Source organism: Leucopleurus acutus, assembly GCF_964270905.1.
Source record: "Leucopleurus acutus genome assembly, chromosome: 17".
In the NCBI taxonomy this organism is placed as follows: domain Eukaryota; kingdom Metazoa; phylum Chordata; class Mammalia; order Artiodactyla; family Delphinidae; genus Leucopleurus; species Leucopleurus acutus.
Window position 1 is genome coordinate 54573836 of NC_139159.1, and position 19056 is coordinate 54592891.

The 19056-nt window shown below is 35.1% G+C and overlaps 1 protein-coding gene across 1 annotated transcript in view; it reads right to left on the reverse strand.

Moving 5' to 3' along the window:
- Nucleotides 1–1882: 1882 nt before the first annotated feature.
- Nucleotides 1883–19056, reverse strand: part of EIF3E (eukaryotic translation initiation factor 3 subunit E) — a 50968-nt gene continuing 33794 nt past the window's right edge. The window contains exons 10-13 of the mRNA XM_082858660.1: nucleotides 17946–18055; nucleotides 3580–3682; nucleotides 3153–3287; nucleotides 1883–2075 (exon numbers count right to left, since the gene is read on the reverse strand). Coding sequence (XP_082714786.1) covers nucleotides 2037–2075; nucleotides 3153–3287; nucleotides 3580–3682; nucleotides 17946–18055 — 387 coding nt within the window. The 3' untranslated portion in view covers nucleotides 1883–2036. The remainder of the gene's footprint in view (nucleotides 2076–3152; nucleotides 3288–3579; nucleotides 3683–17945; nucleotides 18056–19056) is intronic.

A 19056-nucleotide genomic window follows, 5' to 3' on the forward strand; every position in this document is an offset into this window, starting at 1 on the left:
ATTCTCATTTACAACCTACTAAACATACATCCCATAACCCTATGTAAACTTAGTCTGGAAGGATTTATAAAGCAATAATGATGTAAGGAGAGACAGTGTGACATAACCGAAAAAGCCTGTTTTCAATTCCTTGCTTTAACATTTACTAGGTATGATCCTGAGTAACCATCTGTGTATATTTCCTCATCAACAATATATAAATATTTGCACAAAAATTTCAGTGTTTCCAGGCATAAGTGAGGCACTGAAATGTTAGATTCCTTTTCTTTTCCTTAGGGTTATTTAGATATGTAGGTGTAAAAATGCCTGACACATAGTAAATGTAATAGTCACATACTATCTTTCCTCCCTGCAGTTTTTACAGGTCCACTAAGACGTATTAAATAACTGTCAGACTTGCTTTTAATTGCTAGTGATATAATCACCTAGAAATCTTTGCTATTAACATGGCTTGGTTGAGCTATCTTAAGATAAAAAGTGAATATTAATGATGCCTTTAAGAATGTTTTGCCCTTGGGTCACTGGTGAGGATGGAAACATAAGCATCTTAAACATTCTTCCCATTTCAACATAGCCTGAGTAATACATGCAACTTTATATAACTACTGCTCCATTTCTTATAGCTCTGTACTTTTGAGCCATGGAATTAGCTCCTACACATGAGGTAATGAGGGTCTGCTTCTATCTAGTTACTGATATGCCACTTTATGGTACCTTCTCTATGAACCTTGATCATTTTGTATTATAAGTGATCCTCTAAACTTGGCATTTTCACAACACTGGTTATAGATGAATCAAAAATTAGCATTTGGCTTACCTTGACCAGGAATCCTCCTAGCTTCAACACCTTTGGATTACAGTTTAGAAGAACCAATACCACAAACCACAGCACAAGGGCCAAATCTGGCCCGTATTCTCCAAATTTAACTGTATGTTGAGGATGGCCTGACCAGGTGTCAAATAAAAGAACAGTATGCATGTATCTTTTATCTTTGTACCATTTGTTGAGAGCAGAAACAGAAACTTCTGTTGTGACTGGGTTTTAGTTCAACAATCAAAATGAAACATCAAACCACTTCTAGGTAAAGGAGACCCAACCAGGGCTTTATATACTTCTTGAATATCTTAGGTGTCTATTTAACTCTGTGTTTGTGTGTGTGCGTGTGTGCACATGCACAAAATATTCAAGGAGGTATTTATAAAATTCAACTTATATTCCTACTTAAGTCTCTGTAGCTGCCTAGTGAGTGACTAAAGAGCCACTTTAAGGAATTAAGAAACAGCAGCCTTATTTGTTAATAGCCCCAAACTGGAAACCACCAAAATATCCTAAAATAGGTACATGGTTAAACAATCTGGTACATCAATGCCATGGAATACAACTTAGCAATAAAAAAAACACAAACTACTGATATATATGGTAACTTGGATAAAGAGATCTCAAGGGCATTATGAGTAGAAAAAGCTAATCTCAAAAAAGTCACATATTGTATAATTCCATTGCTGTAACATTCTCATGACAAAATTATAGAGACACAGAACAGACGAGTGGTTGCCAGAGGTTAGGGCTGGTTGGAGTAGGTGTGACTCCAAAGGGGTAGCATGAGGGAGATCTTCATGATGATGATAGCTCTGTATCTTGACTGCAGCGATGGTTACCAAAAAAGTGATAAAATGGTACAGAGCTATTCACACCATTGTACCAATGTCAATACCCTGGTTTTGATACTGTATTATAGTAACACATGAGGAAAAAATTGGGAGAAACTAGATTAAGGCTGCATAGGACCTCTCTGTACTATTTCTGCAACTTCCTGTGAATCTATAATTATTCCAAAATAAAAAGTTTAAAAAAAATCACACACTTACATACACAAGGAAATATAATGACATAAATGAAACATAGTCAATTTTATTCAAATTCTCCAAAACTTATGCTAAATATGTTAATTGTTTATAAAATGTTTCACCTTTGTATAATGGTTTTATTATTTCACCTTTCTTTTATAGTTTTTTCATTTTTTCTGTACAGTTCTTCAGTAGAAGCCAGAGTCCTGAGTTGCCCAGTTAGGAGCCTAAAATACACAAAGAGAAATCAACAGGGTGAAAAGAAATACTTTCTGAAAAGCCAGTTTCAAAAAAAAGTGATACTAGCAAAGTTTTTTAGCAATAGTCCTCCCAAACCATTCTCTAAGATTTTAACAACCTCTTCAATTACTAAATGCGAGGTGTCTCAGAACAACAACAAAACACACCAAAATACCATCTGATACAGTTTCTCACCAATTATAAAGTATGACAAGGACAATATCACCAATATTATAACCAAAATCAATACAAATTGATCCTTAAGCATACGGAAACAACCATTACATAAAAGTTATTTTTCAGGCTCAGTTATTCTGGACTTGGATGGAAAAGGCAAGGACAATAATTTCCTAATTCTTCCTTCTCTTTTACAACTGAAGGACTATGCTAAGGACAAAATCTGATGCTAAAACTTCAATCAAATGAGATCTTTGAATGTGCCTCAACAGTTTCCTAAAAATGTCCTACCCTCCAGTTATACATAATCATAATAACTAAAGAGCCTTAGAGGTAGTTTGGAATCCCAAAATTACAAGGCCATACAAATTCCTTTAGCATGTAATATGCAGGATTTCTACCAAAAAGGGGGATATATTTTTCTGACAATTAAATATGACTTTCAGATAAAATAAAATTTTATAAAATCAATACATATAAGATCAACATTTTTACAGAAGTAGTTCTTTAGATTTACTGAATAAAAGGAAAATGAATTTCAAACACTTGAGAGATAACACATGTAAGTTATCATCTGCCAGTATCAAAATGATGTGTTAAAAACACTGAGGAAATGAGATAATGAAGGCACAGGAAGGGTAAAAGAAAAATAACCCAATTATGGTTAAAACTAGGAACACTTAATTTTTTTTGCTGCCTTAACTAACACATAATACATCTAAGAGAAACCTTTTCCATTTAGTAATTTCTTAAATAAAATGTTTATAGCCCCAAAAATACAGAATCAGATACAACCAAAATTAATTTGTTCTCAAATGAAGTCCATATAACAATTATATTACATTATTGCTAAATCCCAGACAGAAGAGAAGATGTGTGGTTCTTACCTCTGATCTACTGTTCTGATTAAGTTTCTTCTCAATATTCATGGCCAACATCTGGCTTCTAAATGAAAGGCTTTTGGTCTTTTCAATCACTTGCTGATAGGGTGAGACTGCATTGTTACCCATAACCACATGACCCTACAATGAGACAGAGGGAAACTGATCCTGTAATGTTAACAACCAAGTTTCTCAGGTAAGTCATGAGGATGACATCACAACCTACATGTCTGTTGCAAATATTTTTATGCACAGAGATGACAATATTCATCCAACAACACAAAATAGGAGGTTGCTGTTGCCTTCAGAAAATTATTATACATTAAAACAAAAATTCTTAATAGAATAAACGTCCTAATAAAAACTTCTCCCCAAAGTATCAAATAATCAGCAACTGATATCTAGTATTTTGCACAGATAACATAATACTCACTAATTTAGAATCAATCTTGGCATCCAGTCTTGCATTTCTAATCAAATTTACAATCCACCTTTCAGCTTCTTCTGGAGTCATGTTCAGTTTATCTGCCAACATGCTAATGAAAAAAGAAAAAAATGACATTAACTGGGTCTAAAAACTTAGTTTCACATACATAGTCTTTGACCTATGCTCTGAATAGAAACTTTTAGGTACTTATGGGTCACCTTCTCTTAAATATTATGAGTCTTAAAAGTGCACTACTGATGTTTGTGCTATTATCTTGCACCATTCACAATCTATCTCATTTCACCAACCAGACTGTAAGATCCTTGAAGGTAGGGCCCCATATTCTGTATTACAGAAATCCTATTACAAGGAACATCAGTAGTAAGAATAATAAAATGTAACACGTAACTAAAACTCAGGGCCGCTACATATGTTTGTTATAAATTCTAAGGACACTCCCTAGAACTAGAACACTATATAACCTAAATGACCACTGAATTTAAGGGAAAAGAGACAGACACACATACACAGAAAACCCGAAAGGAGAGGGGGAGGGAAAAAGATGACAGACACCAAGACCCTGATCTAAAGCCTTTGATGTCATCAACCAATCTGCATTTTCTAATTTATGGTCAGGTTGAAAAAGAGGCCACTGCAGAGCTTAATTTATCAGGACTAACACAAACACAAGCCTTGCTAGTAGGTAAGCCAGTCAGTCACCTGATGAAAGAGTATCTACATATGCATGTACAGTATTTGGAAGGATGGTATACATATATGCATATACACAGGTGTTAGACACAAACATTAACTGTCCCCTTTTACTTGTCTTCACTGAAGATATTGCACACTTGCTAGGCCTTTTAATGTTATCACTGGTTTAATGAAAAAAAAAAAACCTAGAATATCAGTAACAAAATAATTCCTTAGAATATTATAAACTAAAATTCCTGATCTGATTGCATTCCCAATTTTATAACATAAATATTCAAGACATTGCCAATCATATAATTATGTAATTCCGGAGCTCCCAACCTAAAAGTAACCAATCAAGTTAATAAAAATACCTTTATGGGAATAATATAATCTGTGCTATCCCTATTTTATATGTTTATTGTCAAAGAGAAGAATTTCATTCAAAATGTAAAAATTAAGTTAGGCTATCAATAAAATCATTACACACTAAATTACAAACTAAAGCTATGAAGACAATCATTTAAAATTTATCCCTAAAATATGCTTGATGTTAAAAACATGATGAGTATGAGCCAACTCAACCATAAAACTCCCTGGATTTACATGCCAAATTCTGTTGTCTGTCTTTTTATGGTCAATTTTGCTGTAAGTACACATTCTCAGCAAACACAAAGAACAATTAGTCCATGACTACTACTTCAATTTCATGATCAGGTTTCATCTTAGTCTCTTTGTTACTGCTCTCTAACCAAACCTTATTTTATGTAAGCTACTAGAAGTAGGGAAGTGTGTCATTTTACTGAAAGAACCAGGCTTTTTTTTGACTAGGAAATATTCCTGCAGCTGGTGTTTCCTGTGGCTTCCCAATAAACTCCTTGTGTTTCCTGCAGGTACTTGACTTAGAGATGTGTAAATTTCATTCTCCTGGGCTTCCCTGGTGGCGCAGTGGTTAAGAATCTGCCTGCCAATGCAGGGGACAAGGGTTCAAGCCCTGGTCCGGTAAGTTCCCACATGCCGTGGAGCAATGAAGCCTGTGCGCCACAACTACTGAGCCTGCGAGCCACAACTACGGATGCCTGCGTGCCTAGAGCCCGTGCTCCGCAACAAGAGAAGCCAACGCGATGAGAAGCCCATGCACCACAACGAAGAGTAGCCCCTGCTCTCCGCAACCAGAGAAAGCACGCACACAGCAAGGAAGACCCAACGCAGCCAAAAATAAATAAATAAATAAATTTCATTCTCTTCTGTGCTGCTAAAGTAAGCAACTGCCTAATACTTTTATCTGAAGCTGCTACTCTAAAGGTAAAGAACATATTTTCCAAAAGATATTACTTTATCGACTCTTGTAACAATTTCTCTTTTGTATGTCTCCTGCATTCCCCCAAAATACAACTCTTTAAAGTGAGGTCAAGACCATTTTACTCTGAAAAGCACAAATGAAAATAATTTATACTGAATATATTAAAACTCCAATCTTCAAGATCTCTATATACTGCTTTTCAAAACAGACGTTATTCCTAGTAGCTACTAATTGTGTATAGCTGGTTTTATACAGATTTTTAAAAATTATAATATAGAACCTGTTTATGCAGGCTGTTTACATAATTAAAATTATAATGAAACATTCAGTCTCAAGTCTAAGTTACTGATCAGATTCCTCTTCTTGCTGCCTATAACAAACTGAGAAGTCCTATCAATTATCTCTTTAACCACTGCCTGTAATCTAAGTTCCCTACCAAACTACTCTCATCTTGAAAGACTCTCCTCTTCACCAACCAGACTAAACCTCTCTGTTCATTAAACATATCATGTTTTTAACCACTTCAGGACCTCTGCACATGCTGTGCCTTCTGCTTAAAAGGCTAATCCACCTTTTTCTTCACTAAGCTATGTGTTACATGGCTATCAGCTAAAACAGCACCCTCATCAGCCTTCCAAGACACCTCTGCCAATCATGACAGATCTGTTTGATGCTTTCATGGCCCCCTATTTTTTTCAGAGCATTCATAGAGCTGTAGTTGTTTTATTGAGTATCTGCTTTCATGATAGACTGTATATGTACCCCAAGAGCATGCATCATAGCTTCTTTGTTCACTGCTATATATCCAGCAATTAGCACAGTCTACAGGAGGCAATTAAATAAATACTTATTGTCTGATTCCTACCCTAGTCACTACCCTAGGGCTCCATTACTATTTCCTAATTTTCTAATTAATCTACCTCGAGTCTCTCCTTAATCTATTTTACATAGTTGTCAGCTTAGCCCTAAAACCCAACTACCAGTTTATTCCTAAATTCCTTTCAAATCTTTAATAGAGCCCTTCTACCAAAACAATAAAATTCAAACTTCCAAGTTTCTCTTTCATGGTTCTCTACAATTTAGCTACAATCTACCTTTCCAGCCTTCTCTTGTTCTTCCTCATGAATACCACACACCAACCAAATCATTCATTCAACGAAATATGAACTATGTTAGATGTTTGTGACAACATACAGTCTGCTCCCCACTTTCATAAAGTTTAAAGCTGGAGACTGGGAAATAGGGGACAATCACCTAATACCCCAAATATATAAACTATTTTTAGTGTAAGGATAAAAAAGTGAAAGGAGCTATGTGAGTGCAAAAGGGTTTAACCAGTTCCAGTCTGGAAGTTTGAGGACGGTTTAAGTAAAGCAATATTTAAGGTCAAATTTTAAGATAAAAGAAAGAAAATTCTATGCTGTATAACTCTACCTAGAATTTTCCATCCCTCTTTTTTCTTTACATACATATTCTAAGTCTCATATTCCATCATGGTTAGAGCAATCTGGCAACATGCAGCAAGACCCACAAATGTCTGCATACTCTGACCCATAATCCCACTTTGGGGATTTACTGTTTTGCAATGTGCTTGTTGATCCTTTACTTTTAAATCAAGTCAAAGAAAAACTTGAAATAAGGTCCGAGAAGTATCAGTAAATTATTGATGGTATCTCAGGTTATCTAGGCTACCAGTCACTCTGAGAATAAGTAAGAGAACGTGGCAATAATCCAGTTTCTTTCAAGTAACAGGAAAATATACACAGTAAAAGTAATTACATAATAGAAATCCTCAAAGTCCACAATTCTCTTACATTCTACTGATTTTATGAAAATATTAGTAAAGGTTTAAAAATAAAAATTTAATATCCTATTAAAGCTTAAAAAAACAAACTTGCCTTAAGCTATCCTACACCATGTTAATTTTGTGTTTTTAAAATAATTTAGTTTATCAATAAATTAAAAGACAAAATGTATCAAAAGGCAGAATTTCTGAGAAAAATACCTAATTCAATCTAGGTTTCAAACTCAAAAATAACTTCCAGATTATTTAGATTACACTAAAAATCTCAACCCTGTCAGTAGGCAGCTTAAAGAAGATATTTTAGGCTTAAAGACTTATATTTAAGACATGACACCATAAAACTCCCAGAAGATAACATAGGCAAAACATTCTCTGACATAAATCATACCACTGTTTTCTTACGTCAGTCTCCCAAGGCAATAGAAATAAAAGCAAAAAACAAACAAACAAAAAATAACCAAATGGAATCTAATCAAACGTAAGCTTTTGCACAGCAAAGGAAACCATAAACAAAACAGAAGGACAACCTACTGACTGGGAGAAAGTATTTGCAAATGATGCGACCAACAAGGGATTAATTTCCAAAATATACAAACAGCTCATACAACTCAACAACAACAACAAAACAACCTAGTCCGAAAAAATGGGCAGAAGACCTAAACAGACATTTCTCCAAAGAAGACATACAGAGATGGCCAATAGGCCTATGAAAAGATGCTCAACATTGCTAATTATTAGAGAAATGCAAATCAAAACTGGAATGAGGTACCCACCTCACATCAGTCAGAATGGCCATCACTAAAAAGTCTACAAATAACAAATGCTGGAGAGGGTGTGGAGAAAAGGGAACCCTCCTACATTGTTGGTGGGAATGTAAATTGGTGCAGCCACTAGAGAAAACAGTATGGAGGTTCCTCAAAAAACGAAAAAGAGTTGCCATATGATCCAGCAATCCCACTCCTGGGTATATATCCAGACAAAACCATAATTCAAAAAGATACATGCACCCCTATGTTCACAGCAGCAATACTATTCACAATAGCCAAAACATGGAAACAACCCAAATGTCCAATGACAGATGAATGGATAAAGAAGATGTGGTATATATACACAAAGGAATACTACTCAGCCATAAAAAAGAATGAAATAATGCCATTTGCAGCAACATGGATGGACCTGGAGATATCATACTAAGTGAAGTCAGACAGAGAAAGACAAATACCACATGATACCACTTATATGTGAAATCTAAAATATGACACAAATGAACTTATCTACAAAACAGAAACAGACTCAAGGACAGGGAACAGACTTGTGGTTGCTGAGGTAGAGGAGGGCTGGGGGAGGGATGGACTGGGAGTTTGGGATTAGCAGATGCAAACTACTATATATAGAATGGATAAACAACAAGGTCCTACTGTATAGCACAGGGAACTATATCCAATATCCTGTAATAAACCATAATGGAAAGAAATAAAAAAAGAATATATATACATATAACTGAATCACTTTGCTATACAGCAGAAATTAACACAACACTGTAAATCAACTATACTTCAATAAGATAAATTAAAAAGACATTTAAAATATTTTGTGTAAATTCCTTATTCCCATCTTTTAGTTGAAGAGCTCTCCTCCTCAAGTGACACAACAACATGATATTGAATATGTTAAGTCAGTAATACATAAGACCCCAAGTAGCCCAAGCAATCTTGAGAAAGAAGAACAAAGCCGGAGGCATCACACGCCTTGACTTCAAACTATATCACAAAGATACAGTAATCAAAACAGTATGCTACTGGCATAAAAACAGACACAAAGATCCATGGAACACAATAGAGAGCTCAAACCCAAGCATTAATTTATTTATGACAAAGGAGGCAAGAATACACGATGGGAAAAGAACAGTCTCTTCAACAAACGGTGTTGGGAAAACTGGACAGCTATATGCAAACAAATGAAACTGGACCACTATCTCACACCATGTACAAAAATTAACTCAAAATGAATTAAAGACTTGAACATTAAGACCTGAAACCAGGGCTTCCCTGGTGGCACAGTGGTTGAGAGTTCGCCTGCCGATGCAGGGGACACGGGTTCGTGTCCCGGTCTGGGAAGATCCCACATGCTGCGGAGTGGCTGGGCCTGTGAGCCATGGCTGCTGAGCCTGCGTGTCTGGAGCCTGTGCTCCGCAACGGGAGAGGCCACAACAGTGAGAGGCCCGCATACCAAAAAAAAAAAAAAAAAAAAGACCTGAAACCATAAAAAAAAAAAAAAAACACAGGTAGTAAGTTCCTTGACATAAGTCTTGGTGATGATTTTTTGGACCTGATACCAAAAACAAACCCCAAAACAAAGGCAACAAAAGCAAAAATTAACATCAAACTAAAAAACCCCTGCACAGTAAAGGAAACCATCAATGAGAAGAAAAGGCAACCTACCAAATGGGAGAAATATTGCAAAATATTGCAAACCATGTAGTTAAGGGGTTAATACTCAAAATACAGAAGGAACACATATAACTCAATATCAAAACAACAAGTAATTTAATTTAAAAATGGGCAGAGGATCTGAATATTTTTCCAAGGAACGTGAAAAGGTGCTCAGCATCACTAATCATCAGAGAAATGCAAATCAAAACTATAATGAGATCTCTCACACCTGTTCGAATGGCTATTACCAAAAAGATAAGAAATAAGTGTTAGCATGAATGTGGAGAAAGGGGAACACTTGTGCACTGCTGGTGGTAAAGTAAATTGGTATAGCCGCTATGGAAGACAGTATGTTAGTTCCTCAAACAATTAAAAATAGAACTATCATATGATCCAGCAATTCCACTTATGTTTATCCGAAGGAAATGAAAACACTAACTTGAGAAGATATACCTAAACTCATGTTCACTGCAGTATTATTTACAACAGCCAAGACACAAAAGCAACCTAAGTGACCATCAATGGATGAATGAAGAAAATGTGATACATACACACACACACACACACACACAGAGGAATATTATTCAACCATTAAAAGAATGAAACCTTGCCATTTGTGACAACATGAAAGAACTTGAGGGCATTATGCCAAGTGAATTAAGTCAGATAGAAAAAGACAAATACCATATGATCTCATTTATACGTGGAATCTAAAACAAACAAAAAATGCTCGTAGATACAGAGAAGAGATTGCGGAGGGCGGCGGGGACTGGGTGAAGGGTCAAAAGGTACAAACTTACAGTTACAAAATAAGTCATGGGATATAATGTACAGCATGGTGACTATAGTTTAGAGTAAATCTCATCACAAGAAAAAAAAAATTGCAACTATGTGTGGCGATGAATGCTGACTACAGTTATTATGGTGATCATTTCACAATATATACAATATCAAATCATTATGTTGTACACCTGAAACTAATGTAATGTTTTGTTATATGTTAATTATATCTCAATTTATAAAAAGAAAACTACAACAAAAACTATCATTAATATCCTTAGCAAAATTAAAAACCACTGTACTATTGCATTCATAAAATAAGAACAGAATGCTATAAAGGAAAAATATTCAGAGAAAAGAGTGACAGAGGGCTCTTGGAAATTAAAGAATAACATTAGAGATTTGTTGTTTTTAATCTACAGAAGATTTGAAAGATGTTGAGAAAATATCCCAGAGTGTAGAACACAAAGACAAAGTGATGGAAAATAGAGAAATGATAAGAAAATTGGAAGCCTGGTCCAGCAGGTCTAATACCTGAACAATAGAAGTTCCAGAAAGAATAAACAGTGAACATAAAGAAGAAAGAAATAATTCAAGAAAATTTCCCAGAACTGGAGAGCATGAGCTTCCAAATTAAAAAGGTCCTACATAAAGAATTAAAACAGACCTAAACTAAGGCATATCATTGTAAAATTTCAGAGCAATGGGGACCAAAATAAAAAAGCTTCTTCCCCCCACATTTCTAGACAGGAAAACAAAACACCTGTATAGAAGATGTGGAATAAAAATGACTTCTACAACAAAAGCTAGAAAGCAAGAGAATCACATCTTCAAAATTCTGGAGTAGTTTTCAAATGAGAATACCATGCCTTGAGCAATACCACTACTCAAGTATGAGAGTCAAATACACAATTTTAGATGTGAAAAAATTTACCTCCAAAGTACCCTTCCCTATAAAGCCGCTGAAGAATATGATAATTACCAAATATGATAATAAACCAAGAAAAAGGAAGGCATAATGTCCACGAAACTGGAGCACTATCATAGTAGACAAGCTAAGGAAATCCCCAGAACAAATGACAAAGAGAGATAAATATGCACCTGGCAGAAAGAGCAACGAGTTCACATTTTTTTGAAGAAGATAAAATTAATAAAATAATCAATTTTCAGAAGAGATTTATAAACTGGCAAAGAACCTGAAGTAGAATTAATGAAAAAGACATTAGGAAGAACAATGAAGCAAATGAGGGAAAAGTGGCAATTATCAATTACATGGAAAATAAATACTGAATACTAAAACATACTACAGATCTACCTTATTTGAAAAAAGGTACTAAGTTAACTTAGCACGTATTTGGTGCTAAGTTCAGAAATCAACACACAATTTATAAAAGATTAAAAAGTTCAGAAAAAGTCCCATATATAAAAGAGAATTTAAAATGTGATATGGGTGGCATTTCAAATAGGTCGGGGGAAGGATAGTTTTTCAATAACTCATGTTGGCTAGCTATTGGGGGTGGGGGGAAACTATTCTCTATTCCCAAATAATCATTGATGGATTCAAGTAGAAGAAATAAAGCCATTAAGGTCCTAGAAAAAAACATATAAATAGCATATAAACCTATTATGAGAAAGAACTTTTTAATAAAATACAAAATCCAGTACCATAAAGTAAAAGCTTAGTAACTTTGACTAAATAAAAATATAAATCATTCCTTTGGGGGGAAAAAAATAGAATCCTAAGTGCTATTTCAAGGCATAGAAAAAATAAGTATTTCATTCTCTATTCAATTTCATTAATAAAACATATTCAAGACTCTTAGCACAAAACCAGATACTTTTCTTCTTTCTGGGAAGTAATTAAGACCAGTGGTCCCACTTAAGCACATAAAATATATAAATCTAAATCTAGAGAACCAATTAGGCTTTCACCAACTCTAGGCTGATTGTCTATCAGGTTTTCAATGACTAATCTTTTAGACAGTCTCCCTTTTCTGAACCCTCCCATAGCCCCTGCCCTAATATTAGTATCTTAACAAATAAGGATTTGGGGTCCAGCATTTCACAGGCATATGAATTACCTGTTTAAATAACCTGGCTTTCCAAATTTTATTTGATAAGCACAATTTATTTCAAATAGTATTGACTTTAGCATTAAACTATGGAAACTCTGGCCTGCTTTTCACTGAAGACTGTGGCTATTTAGCATATCCAAAGAGCAGCAGTCTTTTATAACTGTATGCTATGACAACTAATTAAAGAGTAAGTGTTAAGTGTAAACTGTGTTTAACTGTAAGATTAGGAGGAAATAGAAAGAAACCAGGAGAAAACTGAGAAAATGCTAAATTCTGTGTGTGACAAATGAAAATTCTCACTGAATTTTGCAACATCGCATTAGTCAAAAATGAGAGTATAGAGCTTCCCTGGTGGTGCAGTGGTTAAGAATACGCCTGCCAATGCAGGAGACACGGGTTTGAGCCCTGGTCCGGGAAGATCCCACATGCTGCGGAGCAACTAAGACCGTGCACCACAACTACTGAAGCCCACGAGCCTAGAGCCCGTGCTCCCAACAAGAGAAGCCACCACAATGAGAAGCCTGCGCACCACAACGAAGAGTAGCCCCTGCTCACCGCAACCAGAAAAAAGCCCATGTTCAGCAATGAAGACCCAACGCAGCCCAAAATAAAAATAAATAAATTTTTTAAAAAAGAAACTTCTGATAAAAAAAAGACAGTATATTACTTTATAGTTAACACAGAAATACAGTGATAATGGCTGTTAAAATGATTTAATCTCCATCTGGAAACACACCTTTTTATTTCTAACATCAGGAAGTATAATTAAGAATACAAATTGCTACATGGTAATAAAAACTTTAAGAAAAATATTAAGATCTAAAGTGTTACTTAATAAAATAAGCAAAGTAGAATGACTTCATAACTTAAATGCAAGAGCAGTTGGCAAATACATACTTTTGTGAAAAGCCAAAACTAACCCCCATAGGGAAATTATATTAATGTATGCTCCAAAATGTTTATCATACACATTCAAAATATTACTTCCATACTTTGCTTTTATCTACAATTGAAAACTGGTCCAAGACTTATTCTAGAACAGCTTTTAAATTTCAGACACACACCATATCTGATAAACTATTCAGCTATACTAAATTAAATCCCACCACAGTAATCTTTTTTGACAGATGTTGTATACTTTATGGTAAACAGATTCGAAACTTATCCCAAATCTATAGGGTTGTATATAAACCGATAAAAACATTCTTAATATGCATTTTTACAAAGATAAGACTATCACATGTGCTTACAGCCACTTAGTGAAGAATCCTATCAACAGAGAATGTTCCAAATCACAAATGGAAAGAGTTATTTAATAAACAACCATGCGTTTTATAATACTGAATAGCATTTGATATGCGTCTGCTGGGGGACAGAAAGGAAGACAGAGACAAATCTTCCCCGCCCAACCCTAGAAAAGATCGAATATCAAATAACTTTAAATTAATTAGCAGCAGAGATAGGCCAGCATAAACTAGTGAATGGAGTAATTTGTCATAATTAATATATGGTGGAAGAGTCTACTTAAATATATCCCATTTGGAGAATTATCAGAGTTCACTGAACCTTCAATCCAAATTATTCTCTGATTTTTCAATATACAAATAATGTCCATGTCATTCTAATTACTATGTATTTTTCTTCAAAATGCCTATCATAATTTGTAATCTTACCTTTATTTAATATCTGTTTCTTCCTCTGCATTTTAAGCTCTAAGGCTATGCTCCAAGAGGCACTCATTCACATCTGTAATATTTTCTTCTTCAACAACTGTACTAGTTACACTGCTCTTAACTAATTATATCTTAATGTATATCATATGTATTTATCCTCTTTAGAAAGCTGAACACTGGGCTTCCCTGGTGGCACAGTGGTTAAAAATCTGTCTGCCAATGCAGGGGACACGGGTTCGAGCCCTGATCTGGGAAGATCCCACATGCCGCGGAGCAACAAAGCCCATGCACCACAACTACTGAGCCTGCGCTCTAGAGCCCTACGGGCCACAACTACTGAGCCCACGTGCCACAACTACTGAAGCCTGTGCACCTAGAGCCTGTGCTCTGCAACAAGACAAGCCCCACCGCAATGAGAAGCCTGCGCACCGCAATGAAGAGTAGCCCTTGCTCGCCACAATTAGAGAAAGCCCCCGCATACAGCAACGCAGCCAAAAATAAATAAATAATATTTATTATTTAAATAAATAAATAAATTTATTTAAATTTAAATAAAAATTTAAATTAAATCTTTAAATAAATATTTAAATTTAAATAAAGACTCAACGCAGCCAAAAATAAATAAAAATAAATAAAAGCAAATCATATTAAAAAAAAGAAAACTGAACACTATCTTTTAAAAATTTTGCACATTCTTGAAATGACAAAATTACAGAAATGGAGAACAGATGAGTGGTTGCCAGGGGTTAAAGAGAGGTGGGAGGGAAGTGGGTATGGCTATAAAAGAGCAATTTGAGGAATCCTTGTGGTGACAGAAATGTTCTGTATCTGAATGTATCAACAACAATAATGATGGCTGTGATATTTTACTATGGCTTACAAAATGTTACCATTGAAGGAAACTGTGTAAAGGGCATAGGGGATCTCTTCATTATTTCTTACAACTCAAGGTGAATCTATTATCATCTCAAAATAAGAAGCGTAATTTAAAAAAAGAAGTTTTGCATCAGAGTTACTTAGAGGAGCTTTGAAAAATACAGATGCTGAGATCTCCCCCTCCCCACTCTGAGAATGCTTCATTTTTGGGGGGTTGGACCTGGGAAGTTTTAAACCAAATTCTCAAGCCTTGATCCCAGAGATTCTGATTCAGAAGGTCTGGGGTAAAGCCAGAAAATCTATTCTTCTTAAGTTTAAGTTGTTGGTGGTTTTTTAAGTTCTCCAGATGATTCTGATGTACAGCTAGGTTTAAAAACCTCTGGACTAGAGAACAATAATTTTTTCTATGGATTGTTTGAAGGTAAACATTAGCTATTTTGGTCATTATTATGGATTCCAAGTCCTTGGGGTCTGAATTAAGACATTTGTTGTACTTATAAAAGCCGAACTTAGATGCTTAACATAATTTTCAGCCATATTCCTAACCCATTAAAGCAGCTCTAAAAACATGAAGGGGGCTTCCCTGGAGGGGCAGTGGTTGAGAACCTGCCTGCCAATGCAGGGGACACGGGTTCGAGCCCTGGTCTGGGAAGATCCCACATGCCGCGGATCAACTAGCCCCGTGAGCCACAACTACTGAGCCTGCGCGTCTGGAGCTTGTGCTCCGCAACAAGAGAGGCCACTACAGTGAGAGGCCCGCGCACCGCGATGAAGAGGGGCCCCCGCTCGCCGCAACTAGAGAAAGCCCTTGCACAGAAACGAAGATCCAACACAGCCATAAATAAATAAATAAATAAATAATTTTAAAAAAACATGAAGAAGCGTAGCCCCCTGGACTGAGCCTATTGGCCACATACTCTCCACTATCACCCCGTAAACCTTACAACCTGAGATCTCACTGTTACTCTAAAAAGAATTATTTCTTTGTTCACATGAAGCTATACTTTATGCTCTGCCTCTACCTTCTTAATTCATTATATACTAAAAATATTAAATCACTGGTTTTTCACTTCATTACCCTAGCAGGCTGTAATTATGTGCCTAAGAAAAACTGGTGACCTGATGCAATGGTTCTCAATCCTGATGTGCTTTGGAATTATCACCCTAAATGGAACAGCATAGTAGCCCTATTTATTACACAGCATAGCATAGCATACACAGAAAATCTGATTCAGAAAGTTCGCAGTTGCTTCAGGGAATCTCTTTGTAAAATAAAAATCAAAATTCTACAGATTTTGCACAAAAAAATTAAACACTGTCTTATGGTTTCCATCTTTATCCTCTGGCTCAAGTGATAAACTAATGACAAATTAGTCTAAATCTGCTGTTTCTAAAAATATCAATTGCTCACAATGAAAAAGAAAGAATTTATAATGAGGGTGAAGACAATGAATGTCAGAGAGCTATTAGCTCAGCCTCTTTCATTAAATAAGCCCTAAGCTGCTTAATGTCTCTGAGCCTTCAGTTTCTCAGCTATAAACAGGGAGTTACAAAACAAAGGAGTTGTACTGAATCAGTGTTTTGTAAAATTGGGTTTCCAGAGTCAGAGTCGTATGGTTCCATAGAGTCAGGAGGAAAGCTGAATAGAGGTACAGGCTAAACAAGGTGAAGGGGCTCTTATTTTATCTGCATATATGTATACATAAATATGTATACTCATATACATAATATTGCATTTCACAACGAATGACATTTTAGGAATTGCCATGTATTCTTTAAGAGAATCAGATTTGTAAAATTATATGTCTGCTAGCTAAAGTACTACTAAAACAGGTCAAGGCTTCAACTACTATAGAAAAAGCCTCACACTCACACTGTAATTCTAACTCTGAGTAACCACTTCAATGACAATCCACTAAAATTAGGCAAGCAAGTATGGATGCCTTAGCAAAAACAAATGGCACTAAAGAAAAACTTTGGTCTACATACAATTCCTAAGAGGCAAACATTAAAGTAGCTTAGTTTTTAAACATTAAGGAGCATTTACCGTTCGACTTCATCTGTGGCCAAAGGGCACTGTTATTTTTCAAATTCTAATATGTAAAATTAGTTTCTAATAGGTTATGTAAGTTTCACAATTTTTTCCTAATAATTTCCTCACACAAGAGAAAATTCCAACTGAAATTCACCATAATTTTTCCATGTTTCAACATTTTAGAATGTCACAAGAGTTTACTATATGAGAATTCAAATATATAATTAAATAAAACAAATTCAATTAACTGAAATGATTACCAAATGTGGTCTTTTCAACAGCATTCCCAATTTACTAAGGACTAACTTCTTATTTGAACCCCTGTTAAAAACCATTCTAAAACTGGTCACTGCTCTTTTCTCCCTACGTAATGGTATAATAGTATTATTTTAAAAGGTAACTCTTTAAAAAGGTAACTGACAATCATAATACTGCCTTGAAGTTATCATTTTCAAAATTCATGCTTTCCCACACACATGGAAACTAAAGAAGATAAAGAAGGACTGTAGCACCCCGGAATTCAAACAAAAGCTAGGATTTTTAATAAATTACTAGGACAATGTTTCCTTTTTCTTCTAAATCAAAGAGAAATAAAATAAAAATCCAATTAACTGGAATCCTATTAAGTATAACTTTACAATAAATGAAAATTTACAGGAATTTAGAAGTAGAAAATACAAATCAAATCAGAGTGCTCTTACTTAATGCTGATACATTGATGGATGCGACAAAAAGTCTCAAATATGAAGAGACGGGCATTTTCAATGAAATCCTCAAGACAAGCCACCAAGAAGAAATCATTCACTAGCACCTATGCATGTAAGAAAAAGAAAAAACGGTGCTGACAAGCAATTTTGAAAAATTTGTCACAAATACTTTCTTTGTGCTTTACTCATTATTCCATTCACTATAATTCTCTCATCTATCACAAGTTGTACACCACAGCACTTTCTAGAACACTATATTCAAGTCTCTAACAATTTAACCAAGAAGTAAACGAATGCTACAGCAAAAAGAGCTAAGAACTGCACTGTTTCCTTGTTCCATTGATGACTTGAGCAATCTTGTGACAAGGCAGCTTTGTCCTGTCTCTATCCTACATAAATGTTCTGTAGATAACATATTTCCAGCTATTTAAGATAGTTACAAATGGACTAAAGATATGCATATTTTTGTGATAGTAAGTAGACTTGAAAATCTACAAAAGAAAAAAATTCAAAGGGTGGCACCTATTCCACAGATGGTATTATACTTAGAAGGGAATATTCTAACTTCAAGAATAGCAACCAAGTGCCCCACTGCCTTGGCAAGGCCTAGATACTTAGTATTACAATATACACCAATATTAAATAACAATGTCACATTTCACTGCAAGTACACAAGTTATTAAACTGGATTCTAATTTTGTCCAATGTTTGAAAATCACCTCTAAAGGTATACTTACATAATTTCCTTTTCCTTAGACAAATAAGATCTTAAGTCCTTCAACAAACTCTTCCAATTTTTGTGCTAATATCTGGGTTCAAAAATGAAACTGACAGCTAGTAACTTGTAGATTTGGTAAATGCCTTAAACAGGTAAATTCTTAGTTTCTCAAAACTTGCAAACTAAGTTATTCAAAAAAACCCCGTAAATCTAACTCTTTCAGTTGCTCTCACAGAACTTTAGTTTCTACCAACTAACAGAAGACATTGTAGTTAAAAAATTCACACTCTTAGCTTGACTGATTTATAGCAAATGATAAATACAATCATGAGAAAAATTCTGAAGATAGGCCTGCTTACGTAACACACTGGAATTACAGCTGTGATG